Source organism: Podarcis filfolensis (assembly GCF_964270895.1).
Source record: "Podarcis filfolensis genome assembly, chromosome: 8".
Classification (NCBI taxonomy): domain Eukaryota; kingdom Metazoa; phylum Chordata; class Lepidosauria; order Squamata; family Lacertidae; genus Podarcis; species Podarcis filfolensis.
The window spans coordinates 73,556,477-73,572,456 of record NC_139611.1 but is presented as its reverse complement, the minus strand read 5'-3'; the positions used below and the strand labels follow the sequence as shown (position 1 = coordinate 73,572,456).

The 15,980-nt window shown below is 44.7% G+C and overlaps 1 protein-coding gene and 1 long non-coding RNA gene across 2 annotated transcripts; both read right to left on the bottom strand.

Moving 5' to 3' along the window:
* Positions 1-4,217: 4,217 nt before the first annotated feature.
* On the bottom strand, positions 4,218-6,978 carry LOC310768174. Its single transcript, XR_014551194.1, has 3 exons — positions 6,507-6,978; positions 5,769-5,838; positions 4,218-4,626 (listed from the first exon to the last, which is right to left on the bottom strand). It is a non-coding gene; the product is annotated as an uncharacterized lncRNA (long non-coding RNA).
* Positions 6,979-10,224: 3,246 nt separating this feature from the next.
* LOC310768037 (lens fiber membrane intrinsic protein-like) lies at positions 10,225-15,545 on the bottom strand. The gene is made up of 4 exons (XM_083625741.1): positions 15,281-15,545; positions 14,474-14,614; positions 11,950-12,072; positions 10,225-11,150 (listed from the first exon to the last, which is right to left on the bottom strand). Exons 1-4 carry the CDS (start codon positions 15,459-15,461, stop codon positions 10,996-10,998), a joined length of 600 nt encoding a protein of 199 aa, XP_083481867.1. The 5' UTR covers positions 15,462-15,545; the 3' UTR covers positions 10,225-10,995.
* Positions 15,546-15,980: the final 435 nt, after the last annotated feature.

Genomic DNA, 15,980 nt, shown 5'->3' with positions numbered 1-15,980 from the left:
GTTGAAATTCCTATTGGCTGTTTGCTAGAACCAATCATAAAAGATACACCCATTTCCTATTACCTTTTATGGGAGACAAAGAGCTATATTTCCTTCTATCCATAAATGGCAGACAAGTAGCCATATATCTTACATTTGCCTCAACAAGGCACCTTAATTACCAGATCACCTTTTGCCCCTTTTGGCCTGTTGCCCCTACATTCCAAAACAAATGGCTAAAACAGATGGCTCGTGGTATTAAGTTCTATCTAAACAGAGATCTTACTATTTACCAACTCTTAATTAGTGTTTTTGCAGCTTGATTGTATTCTGTAATATGTAGGGTCAGTGTAACCTTTGCTCCCAGCCTGTATTTCCCTTTTACAACCTTGAGAAACCTGTCTCCTGCTACTACTATAAATCAGGGGGGGCCTTGTCCATGAGGATAAACAACTGCCAAAGTCCTTAGCCAGCTGGTTTTCTGCCTGGCATGAAACATTTGCAAATCTTTAAGCTCATTTTAAAATACAGGCCTTGATCAGATGCCTCAATGTGGGTACCTGCCCCCATACACATAATCACATCGGATGACAAATTCTGCCACCTGATGCTTTGCAGCCACATTGGGGAGCTTGGACCCTAAGGCCAGCATCAGCAAGGGCTCCCTGAAGTCTCCATAATGTTATATGTGCATTAATACATGTGTTTAAGAGAGATGCAAAGGAGCTGAAACCTGCTGCAAAGTCTACAAAATTTGGATCTATGAACAGAATGACAGAGAATTCCTATGCATATTTAATTCAGGGAAGAAGAAGAAGAATGCAAGGAGTAAGTAACTTTAAACTTCCAAATCTTCGGTGGCGGTGGCGGTGGGGGGGGGGGAGAATAAATTGCAAATAATTCTGGATGCATTCCACATCCATGCTGAGAAAGCTCAGCCTTTAGCCCCTTCCGTTTCCAAGGAATAGCTGCTGTTTGGCATCCCTTGGGGTACAACATTGTCCTCAAGCTGTTCTTCTTCTATTTCTTGGTACACTTGATAAAACAGGATTCCTATAGCTGTGGGAGAGAGAGAAATGTTTGTCAGAATGTCAGGGGGGAGAGGAAAAAATTTCCTCCAGTTCCAAAGTTCAGGCAGTAAGCATTTATCCTTATGCCACCAAAATAGCCCTAGGGATGTAAGAAGGCGCCATTTTCCTTCCACCCAGTATTCATCGCATGTGGTACACTTTCTTCTCTGCTGCAGTTCAGCTCCCACCAGAAACTATTTTATTCAGTGTGCCAGTGTGTGGCGAAATGCGGTAACTTACATAATATACATATTTGACTATGCCATCATCGGGGGACTGAAAGCTACAGTAGCAGCAGATACAAAATGTATTCCCAGGACTGATTCCTGTTCCAGACATAGGGTGAGTAAGAGAAGCTCACAAGGTCTGGTTCTGTTGCTATTTTTGTCACAATTCTCTAACCACCCTGAACAACCCCTGCATGCAAGAGAGAGGTGTCACTTGACTAGGCGGAACCCCCAAATTTGCAAAAGCTCAAGAGGTAACGGCATCCAGGGAATGCCTATCTTTTCCTTGCAACCAACAAGAAGGCCCTCTCAAGAGATACCACCGCCTCCAGAAGGAAGCCATGGCCTCCATGCCCCCTGCAAGAGATGCAAGTCCATGCCCCACCCCCCCATCCCCCAATAGCTCTATCTTTTTTTAACTTACCGGCAATGAAGAAAAGCGGAAAGCAAGACCAAGCCATGAAGAAGGACCACCCACGGTTATTCACAGGAACTTGTGGAGTGTATTTCCCAGTATATACAGACATTCCTATCAACGTAGCGACCACTAGGAAGGAGTAAATAAAGGAGTATTCATAATACCCCTTAGTTTACACAGTTGCCCTGCCCCACTCTGTCCCTGTTGGGAAATGCTGACCATTGCCCCGTGTGGCGAGCTGCATCACTGCAGGTTCTCAGTACAGCAGCTGCTGGGCTGACGCCTTCCAAGATGGCTACCGATTCCTCCTGGGAAGGAAAGAGTATAAGGAGGCTAAGGGACTCTGCATGAGTGACCAAGTTCTACCTGAGATCTGGTGGGTCAGGTCTTGCTCTTGGGGCTTGGTTTCTAATCTGACGCCTCCTGAATCCTGCCTCGTCCTCTGGTCCTCATTGCTTTATTGGTTCCTCCTGACTCACTACAGACTGCTGCCCTGTTGTCCTGTCCAGTCAACCAATGATGCAGATATAGGGGAAGTTGGACATTCCAATTGTCATTTGTGGATAAACCAGAAAGGCTTGTTACCAGAAACTTGGGGAAGGTCCGCACAGGTACACATGGTCAGAGGTGGCACACTTCATAGGTTTGCTTTTAAAGCAGGCAAGGGCCCAAATGACCTGTCCCAAGAGGAAGCTCAACCTGCCCTGGTTTTGCACAAGTCATGGTCCTGGGTGAACCTTCCAGTTGAAAGCAGGAAGTCCAGTGACTCACACCGAGACACAAAAAGACATCTCCCACTGGAAGTGATGGAGTCCAAGCTGATGCTCAGAAAAGGCAACTCATGAGATTGAAGCATTGGGATCCTCTTAGAAGTGGCACTGTGTTCTTTGGGCAGGAGGGGTACGATGGCATTGTTCTGAGAGTTGTTCTTGGTTGCCAGCAGCAGCCACACTTGGGTTTGTGCACAATGGTGGGGCTGCTGCCCCCCACCTTGCCGTCTTCTTACCCTGCTCTTCCCCATCCCCATTCCAACATTGGGAGCTGCTTGAAGGGAGTCAAGGCCAAAGCAACCAACTATGCAGAAGCGCTGCAAATAATCTTATATGGTGGATGAGTACTTTGGGCCCACAGGAGCCTATAATCATTTCCCCCCCAATTTTTTTAATGGCACAGGGTGGTTGGTATTCAACTAACATTTACTCAGAGCAGAGCCATAGAAATTACTGGACCTATTTAAAGAAATATTACAGTACATTGAATTCGCAAGCAGGATTTAAACTATGAGCATCAGAAGGATTTAGAGATTATTGTATGATTGTTATAAGAGAGGGAAGACAAGGTGCAGCAAGGGGGAGTAATAAAAAAAACACCATGGGAAATAGGGTGGGAAGTCAACCAAGCAAAAGAAAAAAATATTATGCATTGGAATGTATATGTGAAATTTTTGAAAATTTATTAAATGTAATTAGAAATACAACTAAAAGCTGAAATTAATGGACCTAGGTTAGTCTTTTATTTATTTATTTATTTGAATTTATACACTGCTTTGGTGTTGTAGTTGTTGTTTTAAAAAAGTGGTTTACAACTCGGAGTTAATTTCAATGGGTCTACTCTTGAGTAAAGGTTTGTTGAATACAACCCACAACGATTCTCACATAATACACCCAAGTTGCTCCACTATCAATCTGGACATTACCGTTTGTGCCAATCTTCAGAGTGTAATTAGTGCTTTAAAAAAGAAGAAAAAGAAGAGCAATAATAACCAGGCATTACAGATTAGGAGATTAAGCATTAGGGTTTTGTTTTGGGATTTTTGCAAGCATTATCAGATTAGGAAAATTTGTTTTGGAGCCATCCTCCACCCCCAACATGGCAGAAGTATACAACTTGCAATGCTAACATTAAGTATGTAAGACAAGCCTGCTGGATCAGGCCGATGACAAATCCAATTCAGCATCCTGTTCTCATCATGGCCAACTAGATGACAAAACCCACAAATAGGATGTGAGATCAAACAGGCACTTCCATGGTTGCCAGCAACTGGTGTTTAGAAGCAGGTCACCTCCAACAGTGGAGGTACAGTTCAGGCCCACCTAGAAACTTCCTGAGCATGACGGGTCAGGAAAGTCAACCCCAAACTGGGCAGAAGGGGACATTCAGTGACTGAAATACCTGGCACGGCGCCATGTTTGTTCATTAACTTGTTCACCCTCTTGCTTTTCTTGCAGATGGAGAACCACATGAAAACAACAACCAGAATGGCTCCATCGGTTGCCCCAAGCACAAGGAATCCTATGACAGCGACATTGTACACTGCAAAAGAGAAACAACAGTAATCATCGTCATCATGTGGCACCAATGCTCTGGAATTTCTTGGGAGGGGGAGTTTGTTTTTGTCCTTCCCTTTTGCAAGGTTAATTTATGAGTCTAGTATGCTACAGCATCATGTACATTTAAAGCACTCTTTAGAGCACTTTAACTGTTGTGGCTTCCCCCTACCCCAAAGAATCCTGGGAACTTTAAATGTCTGGTGTGGGTGTGACTACCTTTCATCTCCAGAGTCAATTGCTTCCAGGCATTACCTCTCCCTCCCCTTTTACCGAGGACTGAGCATGTCCTGAAATTAGCCACAGGATTACATTTATCTCACATGAGAAAGGGAGATTCTGCGTTAGCTCAAACCCAGGAAGAAGAAACAGGAGGAGAAGGCTAGAAATTGCTCGTGTGCATTTGAGACGAGCTTTATATGCAGGAATTATTAGCAAAGGGCGCTCTGTTTGACATGGAGTTGAGATATATAGTGGTACCTCTGGACACACACATCTCCGGTTGTGTATCCTTCAGGATGCGAATGTGGCAAACCCAGAAGTATTTTTTCTGAGTTTCTCCACATGCACAGAAGCTCTCTATGCACCATGCACAGAAGCAGCACCTCTGGGGGGCCACTAGGGGGCGCATCGGAAGATGGCTGACAATAACATCTCTCCGACCCACACGAGGTAATTTGGAGGCTATGATGGGAGTAATTAGCCTCCCTACCCCCCCCCCAGGATGGTGGGTGGGACTGCCTTGCCTGCTGTGCCCTATACCACCCCCAAATTTGTGGGGATGGGGGCACTAGGCACAAAGCCCTCCTGTGGGATTTCGGTGCTCCTGGACGCCGTCCCTGATCCGCGCCACTAGCTGCAAGAACTTCAAAAGAAACAATTTGGATGAAGGAATGCACATATTTCAAGGAAGGAGGGGGAGTAAAGACTGCTAACAGAAGAGATCTCTGATAAAACAAGACAAGATTAAATCATGAGAAGATACGCCAAGACTTGGTATGGCAAATGACTGATGGGGGAGGGGAAAAAAACTTTCCTTTCTTTCCTTATGTGATTAAACAAGAATCCCCTCCCCTCACGAGTCAGAAATGTCGTTTTAAGGACTTAAGCTGTGGATTTAAGGCTGTGTGGAGATACACTTTCGAACCAAAGCATGTTTTAAGAAGAGTGTGGAATGTATAACAGCTTTGGAATGACACAATTAAAAATGCCGTCGCCATATTGGGAAGTTCTGTCGGAGGTCTTGAGTCTGGGAGGAGAAAGAGAGAAATAGAGCTGTTTTTATATTGTGGGTGAAACTCCTCAGAGGGACTTAAGAGCGACAGTTTTGCGAGATTAATGATGGAAAGAGCGATGTTATCTATGAAGGCGATGATATATGGAAACCATCTCGATTTGAGGATTGGAAGAACGGAAAAATTCACACAGGATTATTATTGGTGTTTATCGGCTTAAGGAGACTATCAGAGGAGATCATAAAGAAAAAAGAGAAAATATATGACAAAGATGTGATGTGGAAACAGCAAGATAAGACTGGATAGAATTATGAACTCTCTTTGGACTGATTTGGACTGATTTGGACATTAACGCAGTAGCAAGAAGATGATCAGAATCCCCCTTCGGATCTTGAAATATGGGTCCAGCCAACAAAATTTAAAATTGTAATTTGGAATTTATGTGATGTGATTTAATTTGATTGGCCGGTTAATAAAAATTATTAAAAAAACCCAAAAAACAGAAGCAGCACCTCTGGTTGCAGATTCCTCAGGATCTGACCAGAGCTCCAGAACGGATTCCATGCACAACTGGAGCTACCACTGTAAATAATAATAATAATAATTTATTTGTACCCCGCCCATCTGGCTGGGTTTCCCCAGCCACTTTGGGCAGCTTCCAACAAAGATTAAAAATACATTAAAATGTCACACATAAAAACTTCCCTTAACAGGGATATAAGATAAGATCTAGATCTAGCTGCTGTTAAAAAACAGAGGAGCAGCGACTGGCAAGAAGAAGAAGAAAAGTTGGCCACCCCAGACCCTCCAAGTGTCCCCATTTTCCAAAGATAGTAATCCGATTTACAGAAGCCATCCTAGTTTCTAATTTGATCCTGGAATGTCCTGCTTTACTTTGGACGTCCCTATTTTAATTGGATAAATGCTGGAGGGTTTGGAGTTATGTGACCCCCCCCCCGCCACCAAACCAAGAAGATAAGTAACTATACAACCTATAGAAGACATCTGAAGGCAGCCCTGTATAGGAAAGATTATATATATATATATATATATATATATATATATATATATATATATAATGTTTTATTATGTTTTTATGTATGTTGGAAGCTACCCAGAATGGCTGGGGCAACCCAGTCAGGTGGGTGGGGTCTCTATTTTCATCAGAGAAACGTTGGAGTGCATGCTGCCCTAGATGGGGGCATTTCATCCAAGGTGTTTGGAGTAATTGTCACCAACCAGCCACTTACCCCAATCTCGCTCCAGGGATGTGCAGGTTGATAGGAAACACTGCTTTAAGAGGTCTTCATAAGCAGGTCCGAAAATGGAAGGCCAAACAACCCAGGGCCCAGTAAACATAGCAGTAAGTAGCATCGCCGTGCTGAGTGTTAGCAGACCCAGGCAGCCAAATCTGAGAAAAGGGACTTGCCACATTGTCGGCGGTCTTCTTAAGCTGGATCTTTAGGCGGCAGAACTGCAAAACTAGTCAAAGCTCTTTGGTGCTATTGCATAGGAACACCTCAGGCAAGAGTGAGGAAAAGGAACAGGAAGCAGCAAAGATATTAAGCACAGGGAATATTCCTGGCATGTGTGATGCAAGCTATCATTAGCTGCGTACAAAGTGCAAAGTTTTTCAAAGTCAGACATATGTACAGTCGGCCCATATGGTGCAAAGGAAAGTCATTGGAACAATATGAATTGGGACTTTCCGTCCTGTTCCCTCTTCCTTTCCTTAAACCACTATGTGTTGGTAGCAGGGCAGAAATAATAATAATAATAATAATAATAATAATAATAATAATAATAATAATAATGTTTAGTCGTTTAGTCGTGTCCGACTCTTTGTGACCCCATGGACCAGAGCACACCAGGCACTCCTGTCTTCCACTGCCTCCCGCAGTTTGGTCAGACTCATGCCGGTAGCTTCGAGAACACTGTCCAACCATCTTGTCCTCTGTCGTCCCCTTCTCCTTGTGTCCTCCATCTTTCCCAACATCAGGGTCTTTTCCAGGGAGTCTTCTCTTCTCATGAGGTGGCCAAAGTATTGGAGCCTCAGCTTCACGATCAGTCCTTCCAGTGAGCACTCAGGGCTAATTTCCTTAAGAATGGATGCGTTTGATCTTCTTGCAGTCCATGGGACTCTCAAGAGTCTCCTCCAGCACCGTAATTCAAAAGCATCAATTCTTCGGCGATCAGCCTTCTTTATGGTCCAGCCAACAACAACAACAACAACAACAACAATAATAAATTATTAAACATGGTTAACCTCCAGTCCATGAGACAAATTAGACCCGGCAGGAGTGCTAAACTCGACCCACGAGGCTGTTTTCTACAAGCCACCCCCAGCTGCCCCACATGTGTCAGGTCTGGGGCATATAAAAACATGGCTATAAAGGAACAGCACTGACAGCGATCCCCACTGGGATCTGCTGTGCTAGGGAACCCATAGTACAGCTGGGGCGGGGGGAGGCTTGCTGTCAGTTTCAACCTCCTGATCAATGCTAAGAGTGAGCCCCTTCCCAATTTCCACCTGGTATCGTGATATTGAGCACTAGACAGGTGGTTGATCTGGCTCCCACCTGTCAATGCAGCCAGCCAGGGATGGGAAGCTCGGGATCCAGCCAGAAAAGTCCCCCCACCCCTTATCAGATCTTTATAGCAGAAGGCATCTTGCCAACAAAACAGGCTCCAAGCAGTTTGGCAGCAGGGTTCACAGCCCTTGGATTGCCTAATGTACTGCTCTTGCTTTCTGGCAGTTGTTATCACCTATTTAATGGTCACGCCACCCAGTCAGCTTGATACATCACACAAGGGAGAGAGAAGCTGGGAACCCATTGGCCCCACCTGCACACACCTGTCGCTGCAGCCTCTCACGTGTTGAGGGTTGAAAGTCTCCAGCAAAGAGTTGAGCCTTGTTGATAAGACTCTCCACTTAGATGGTCGAGAACTGAGTGCTGCTGGGTGTGACACATTTTCTCAGACTGGCATTAGCAGCTGTCAATATCTTGTTGACCTTTCACTCATTTATGAAATGGTGTTCCAGGCTGACAAGTACCATTATTCCCTTAGGCCCTTATCTTTTCATTAGACAAATGATGCATACCCTTCAACCGTCCCAATTTACCCAGGACACTCCCAGAATAACAGAAGCTACCCCAGCTTCTGATTCGATCCAGGAATGTCACGATTTTTCCCTCTAGCACAGCCACCGCCGAGAAGAAGAGGAGTTTGGATTTGATATCCTGTTTTATCACTACCTGAAGGAGTCTCAAAGCAGCTAACATTCTCCTTTTCTTCCTTCCCCACAACAAACACTCTGTGAGGTGAGTGGGGCTGAGAGACTTCAGAGAAGTGTGACTAACCCAAGGTCACCCAGCAGCTGCATGTGGAGGAGCAGGGAAGTGAACCCGGTTCACCAGATTACGAATCTACCGCTCTTAACCACTACACCACACTGGCTCTCACAGGATGAGCCAGCACTTGTCCTGAGCTTCTCAATGGCTGCTGTCGCCGGCCTCCTCCAGAACTCTCCTTTTGAATCCACTAGTGCTCATCCCTGGAATATCTAAAGTTATAATAAATACTCTGTCTGAGCATGTGCAGAGTGTGTTCTTCTTACCGCTGACGGATCATTCTCTGGGATCAGAAGGAAGGGCTTGTCGCACTGTGTTAGGGTCTAGCCTCTGCCCTTCCTAAGCTTGGAGCAAATCCACTGTGAAGGGTAGTAGGAGATGGGTGATTGGCTCAATGGGTATGGTAAATTCAGCAACTTCTCTTTCAAGTCTGTTTCTGAAATTCTTTTGTAATAAGACAGCTGCTTTGAGATCTTGTATTGAATGTCCTGGGAGACTGAAGTGTTCTCCTACTGGTTTCTCTGTCTTGTGATTTCTGATGTCAGATTTATGTCCATTTATCCTTTGGTGTAGGGTTTGGCCTGTTTATCCAATATAGAGAGCTGAAGGGCACTGCTGGCATATGATGGCATACACAATGTTGCTGAATTACAAATTGTTGTTGTTGTTGTTTAGTCGTTTAGTCGTGTCCGACTCTTCGTGACCCCATGGACCAGAGCACGCCAGGCACTCCTGTCTTCAAATTATTGCCAAACTGAAAACAATGGAGAGACCTGGTCTGAATAGAGATATTGGATTCTATTTTTGGTCATCTGCATACTATCCCTTGCTTTTTCCTGTAGGACTAATTGCAGTCATTAACAGTCGTCAACAGGTTTACCATACCCATTGAGTCAATCACCCATCTCCCACTACCCTTCTGAGAAATACCCCACCCCACCCTCCCACTATACACAAGGGTCTGGTGACTTCTGTTTCTGTGTATCTGAAGAAGTGTGCATGCACACGAAAGCTTATACCCAGAACAAACTTAGCTGGTCTATAAGGTGCTACTGGACAATTTTTATTTTATTTTATTTATTTCCAAATCCTGTTAGCTGTGTTTCTTTTGGTGGTAGGGGCAGGATTGCTGCATGTCCTACGTCACAGAATACAGTTGCTCTGTTTGAAGATATCCTCTGTTTTGAAGGCTGACCAGTTCAAGATGGCTTTAAATTTAAAGAACACTATTATTGTTATTGTATGGATTTGATTTATTTGCTTCAATTTTTTTTAAAGAACACTATGAAAGGAAAGTGAGGAGGAGGGCTTGAAGCTGCCCACTCACAGTGAGTGCTTTCAACAGTAAATTGAGCAAGTTTACACAGCTCATCTGGTCACTGCCCTCCTCACTGTGGTCAGATATATTGTATTTCTATTTACTATGTAGTGGCTATTTCTCCACTTGCATCTATAGAACACAAGTGCAGTTGTGCCATATTACTTCTGGAACAGTATCAACGTGGTGCAGAGATTGCAATTGTACCACCACTTGCAGTGGGGCTGCCCAACCGTCAGGCGGCAGTGGATCCAACCCCCAAGGCAAGTTGCCAGGAACAGATAAGACAAACAAAAGTTCTTAGCAATTGCTTTTTATTCAATATTCACAGAGAGAGGATTGGAAATGCTGCCTCTTGGAATAATGGTGTTGTCCTGGGTAAATCTCCCCTTCTCCCCCACTTCCTCATTTGTCATCCTTTCTATGGGTGGCACTGAGGGCCATCTGTGTTTGAGCTCCTTGCTCTCCTACTTTTAAGGCTCACCAGGTTCTGGGAGATGGTGGGTCTGGAATGCTTTCTAGTGATAACATGTCAGCCAACTGCTCCGGCTCTGTCTCCTCCTCGTCTCCCATTATTTCCCAACTTTCCCCCTCATCTTCCTCTGAGCTGTGACCTCCCTCAAACCCCTGTTGTAATTCTGAACTGTCTTCTTCTTCTCTGGAAGGGTCAGGTGGGGGAGGCGGTCTCCACCATTCCTCCTCTGCCCAGTCCCTGACATCAAAATACAATTTTTTTGAGGGGGGGGGATATACTCAGAATTTTCTCATATTTCATGGGAAGAAATTGATTTACCCCACAGTTGTGTTCATTGCCAATTTCTGAAGGTCCAATAAGTCCATTAAAAGAAGAGAACTCCTGAAATTTTGCTTGTTGCAGCAAGGCTATCCATTGCCAAAACGTGTTGAAATCTACAGGATTTGGGAATAGACCTGTGGTACAGAAATGTATGGAAGCTGGCTATAGCTTAGAAAATTACCAGTAATGTAATAGTGCTGAAAGGAAAACAGGAAAATGAATCTTTTTATTCCATCTGGTGGCCACTTATTTTATATATGAACCAAAAGTGTCTACGTGGAAGATATTTTATCAGCCTCATTACTACAAATCTTGTTGTCATGACCATTGGTAATTGCTGATACTTCAGTTGGAGGAGATGACTTCTGGAAGATGGAGGTTTCCACACAACCCTGACCGAACAACAAGGGAGAAACCCGAAGGAAAGCTAAAAGAGGAACAAATATTATAAAGACATGAAAACTGGTCACTGGCGAGATTATGTTATGCTTAGTTATCTAGCTACATTTTGTTGCACATTTATGAAAACCAATTAAAATTACTTTAAAAATGAAAGCATTTATTATTATTTATTAGATTTCTCACACTCCTTTTTACCATACCTTCCACCTCCCTTGCCATATATTCACACATGCAATTTTTATACAAATCTGGGCCATGCTTTATTCCTTTTTTGGAAATGCAGACTCTCTCTCTTCCCTCCCGCAAAATAAGCAGCTATTGGGGGCTATTGAATCTGGGACATTTTGCATACTACACAGCAGGTGTTTCACCGCTGATCTCTCTTCCATTCTTCTAACAGAAAAGAAATCGGCAGCCTCATCCACAGCATATTTACTCCAAAGTAAGCCCAGTTGATGTCAAGTGATATGCTTACCACCATAATCTGTTTCTATATTTCCCTGTGCTGCCTTTCCCATGACTCCACATAACAAGCAAATAAGAGAACCAAGTTTGTTTATAGCTGAAGTAGCTGTTGTAGTGCCACCCAGAGGATTTGGACTACAACTCCCATCAGACCCAGGCATCATGCCAGACCATCAGGGATGATGGGAGTTGAAGTCCGCAACCTATGGAGGCCTCCATGTTGATTCCCCCAGGATATAGTGATTGAGCATCCCAGGAAACAATAGCAGATGCAATGATGTGGGGGGGGGGGAGGAACTCTTGTTATCAGAATGGAAGCAAACCTCAGTCTCCTGGATATTTCTGCTAGTCGCACTCACCAGCAACAAGGTAGAGGGAGAAGCTACACCAGGCCAAGATGAAGGACCACCCACGATATTCCCGAGGTGTACTCCAAGTGTATTTCCCTGTGTACACACTCATTCCAATCAACGTAGTAACCACTAGGAACGAGCAAACGGAAGCATGTCAATAGTGACTCTTTCCAGAGTCAGCTGTCAGATGCACTGTTACCTACCACACCCCCACTACCTCACCCTGTTGAGCCAATCTCACCTGAAAAGCTGGGTAGAAATATTTAGCAGACTCCTAAAAACTTTTCTGCTTAGGGAAGCCTACCCCGGCACGTCGATGTGCATTTTAATCTGTGGTTCTAGCTTAGAAGGTATTCTTATGGCTGTTGATGTTATTCACTTGGGTCTTTTGATCAATTTGTTTTTAACAGTGTAACTGAGCTATACTGAGCCTGGTGGGCTCATCGTGGAATTGTTGAGTTGGAAAGGACGCCGAGAGCCATTTAGTCCTAACTCCTGCAATGCAGGAATCTCAACTAAAGCCATCCAACCTCTGCTTAAAATCCTCCAGGGAATGAGAGTCCACAACTTCCCAAGGGAGTCTGTTCCACTGTCGAACACCTGTTACTGTCCCCCCCCCCAAATTTTAATTAGCAAAACTAGAAGATACTTGACTTCCCAAATGCCACACATAGCTAATCTCGAAATAACAAAACAACGACGGGCTTTCATTTTGGCCCGTTGTCAGGCCCTCCCTTCAGCAATTCAGGAAAGCCACTATAGGAAGATACCATATGAGGAGAGGAAATGCCCCTGTGGCTCTGGGCAGCAGGAAACAATGGAGCATGCCCTTCTTCATTGTATTATATAGACATTCGAACTAGGTTTATCCAACCCATCTTATATAAATTTCCTGGGCGTTCAGAACAACACAACATCTCCCTATTACTACAGGACGACTACAGGACGACAAACCCAGAGGCAACCTCCTCTTCCCCTGACGGGGCTGAGAGTGGGGCACATTGTGCTAGTCCTGGGGGCTACTGAGAGGCAAGGTCCAAGTCCAGTCCGAAGTCAATAGTGTGGTATGGAGGCTGTCCATCAAAGCTGCAGCTGGGTCCAAGGCAGGGAGTCAGGTGGGGTCAGGAACTCTGGCAGAAGAGCAGGACAGGGTGCAGGCAGGAACAGACTAGCGACCACGTTGCTCCTGCAACCTGGGACTGGGGCTGACTGGCTTTTATCTGCCCCGAGGCATAGGGCGGCCCTGGTCCGCAGGTGACTCGCCTCTCCTGGCCTGGAGGCGAGCACTCCTCCTGCGGGAACTTAGTTCCCTCTGCCTCTCTGCCCCGAGCCTCTGCAGCTCAGGAGAGGCTGGAGGGTTAACAAACCCAGAGGCAACCTCCTCTTCCCCTGACGGGGCTGAGAGTGGGGCACCTGCAGGCAATGGGCCCTCCATCACCTCAGGGGCCAGAGCAGACTCAGCTGGTGCCTGCACCTGAGGATCCAGCACAGGTGAGGACCCTTTAGGCTCAGGCCCCCAGCCCCGGCTCAGCTGGTTCTGGAGGCGGGGAATCCTGTGCAGGCTGGGATTCCTCAGGTTCAGTGTCTGAGTCCGAATCCCAGCCCATCACATACATATTTAGTCACCAGATTTTGTGCTGCCATGATAGATGTGATGGATGATAGATAAACTTTATTCGCATTAGCCAACGGCCATAGCAACATAAAACAAGCAATATATACAATTAAAAAGACAGCAATGGGTAAAAAGGGCAATCAAATGCCCAAGATTATCGTTCAGATAGTGGCCCTTAATCTCATTGCACCCTTGATAAACCTAGGAACCTTTGCTGTTGTCTGATCATTTTGATCTGATGAAAGAAAGAACAATGTGGCCGCAGATGGGCAGCCTGGGATGGTAAATAAGAGTGGGGTGATGATCTCATTCCTCAGATCTTTATAAAGGGGACAGGACAGGAGAACATGAGCCACTGTTTCCAGATTGCCATGATAGATATCTGACGAAGAATGGTCTATGCTACAACTCAGTCCTAAACTGAAGGCCCATATTGTTAGACACGCACTTCTGAAGCCCACCCCATATAGCTGTGTTGACTGATCTTTTAATTTTTCTTATCAGTTTTTACTCACTCATTATCTATGCTTAATTAAGTATTCTATGTATATGTTTAAATCTATGTATGGTTCTTGCTCCCATTTATTTAATAATTATTTGCTTAGATTGATACTGTTATGCTATTTATTTAGATGTTTTTCTTATGCTGGTCTATGACCGTAATAAAGTAAATTCATTCATTCACTCTTACTGTCAGAAAGTTTTTCCTGGTGTTTAGCTGGAATCTCCTTTCTTGTGACTTGAAGCCATTGGTTTGGGTCCTGCCCTCCAGTGCAGGGCAAAACAGGAACAATTTTATGGATCTGGTTTGAGCTTAGTGGCTCTTAAGTATCATATTCTTGATACTTAAAGACCCGTGGCTATATTAGAAAAATCGGAGTAGTTGGAGAGGGGTGTGTTCTGTATCTGCAATACCTGACAGGAAAGTTGAGTTGAAGGTAGCCCTGCGTATCTGCTCCTTCTTTCCACACACCCACAAGAATGGAGAAAGAAGGTTGCACAAGAATCCAGAAAATGTTCCCACGTTCAGGAATCCTAAAACAAACACTTTGTACGCTGCAAAAGAGAAGCAGCAGTGAATTAGTAATACTGGAAAATCAGATATGCTTGCCTTCTACCATTACCCCTTCTGTAGAGAAATCTCTGTATATGGATATGTATTTGGTATTGTTATAACTTTTGTTGTTGTTTAGTTGTTTAGTCGTGTCCAACTCTTCAGGACTCAATGGACCAGAGCACATCAGGCAGTCCTGTTTTCCACTGCCTCCCGCAGTTTCGTCAGATTCATGTTGGTAGCTTAGAGAACACTGTCCAACCATCTCGTCCTCTGTCGTCCCCTTCTCCTTGTGCCCTCAATCTTTCCCAACATCAGGGTCTTTCCAAGGAAGTCTTCTCTTCTCATGATGTGGCCAAAGTATTGGTGCCTCAGCTTCAGGATCTGTCCTTCCAGTGAGCACTCGGGGCCATTCCTTCAGAATGGATAGGTTTGATCTTCTTGTAGTCCATGGGACCCTCAAGAGTCTCCTCCAGCACCATAATTCAAAATAATAAGGATGGAGGTGGCAGCGTGGCAGGTGGGCGAGGTGGCTGCCACCTCTTGGCTTCTGCACCCAAGGTGGGCACCTTGCCTTGCCTCATCAGTGAGCCAGCCCTGATCTGGTAACAACACCCCACCCACATCCGTCGAGAGTTTAGCATACTGGCCACCAGAGAAAGACTCACCCCAATCTCGATTCAGGCTCATACATTGCTCTGCTATACAGACGTTCCAGAGCCCTTCGTAGTAATAGCCGACTAGAGTGGGCTTAATAATCCAGTTAGTGGTACACACAGAAGCAATAAGCATTGTGGAGCCAAGCAAGCAGCAGCCCAGACTGCCGAGCAGGAGAAGGATCTGCCACATTGCTGGAGGTCTCTGGAAGCTGAGCTGGGCTCTGGAGCAAAGCTCTTCGATGCAAATGCATCATTACAGATGGACCACACCCCTTGCGAACAAGCAGCCACTACCTTGGTGCAAAGTGCAAGTTTTTCATTAACCAGACTAAGGAGAAATGGCAAAGTGGGTATGCAATGTGAAATTCTGCATGATGTCAGAATCAGGCCTTTAGTGAGTGGCCCCATACCCTTTGAAAATCCCCTTACACATCAGAGAGACACCTTCTCTATTGCCCTTTCAGCAAACTTCTCTTTCAGCAAGGTTTCCAAAAGGAGACATTTATTTCTGTTTGTTTATTTCTGGGTGTGGATTGATGTACATGCCGCTGTTGTTTTAAACTATATATATATATATATATATATATATATATATATATATATATATATAATTGTTTTTATGTATGAAATTGTTTTAACTGTAACTGTTTTATGTAGGCTTTATTATACTGTAAATCGCTTATGGGTGCCCGATAGGAAGTGATTCGAA

Coding starts and splice junctions, on each gene's coding strand:
- LOC310768037 (XM_083625741.1), bottom strand. CDS start 15,461: ATGTGGCAGATCCTTCTCCTGCTCGGCAGTCTGGGCTGCTGCTTGCTT. Junction 14,615..15,280: donor GAGCCTGAATCGAGATTGGG/GTGAGTCTTTCT, acceptor TCTCTTTTGCAG/CGTACAAAGTGTTTGTTTTA. Junction 11,151..11,949: donor CTCCCTCTACCTTGTTGCTG/GTGAGTGCGACT, acceptor TTCCTCTTTTAG/CTTTCCTTCGGGTTTCTCCC.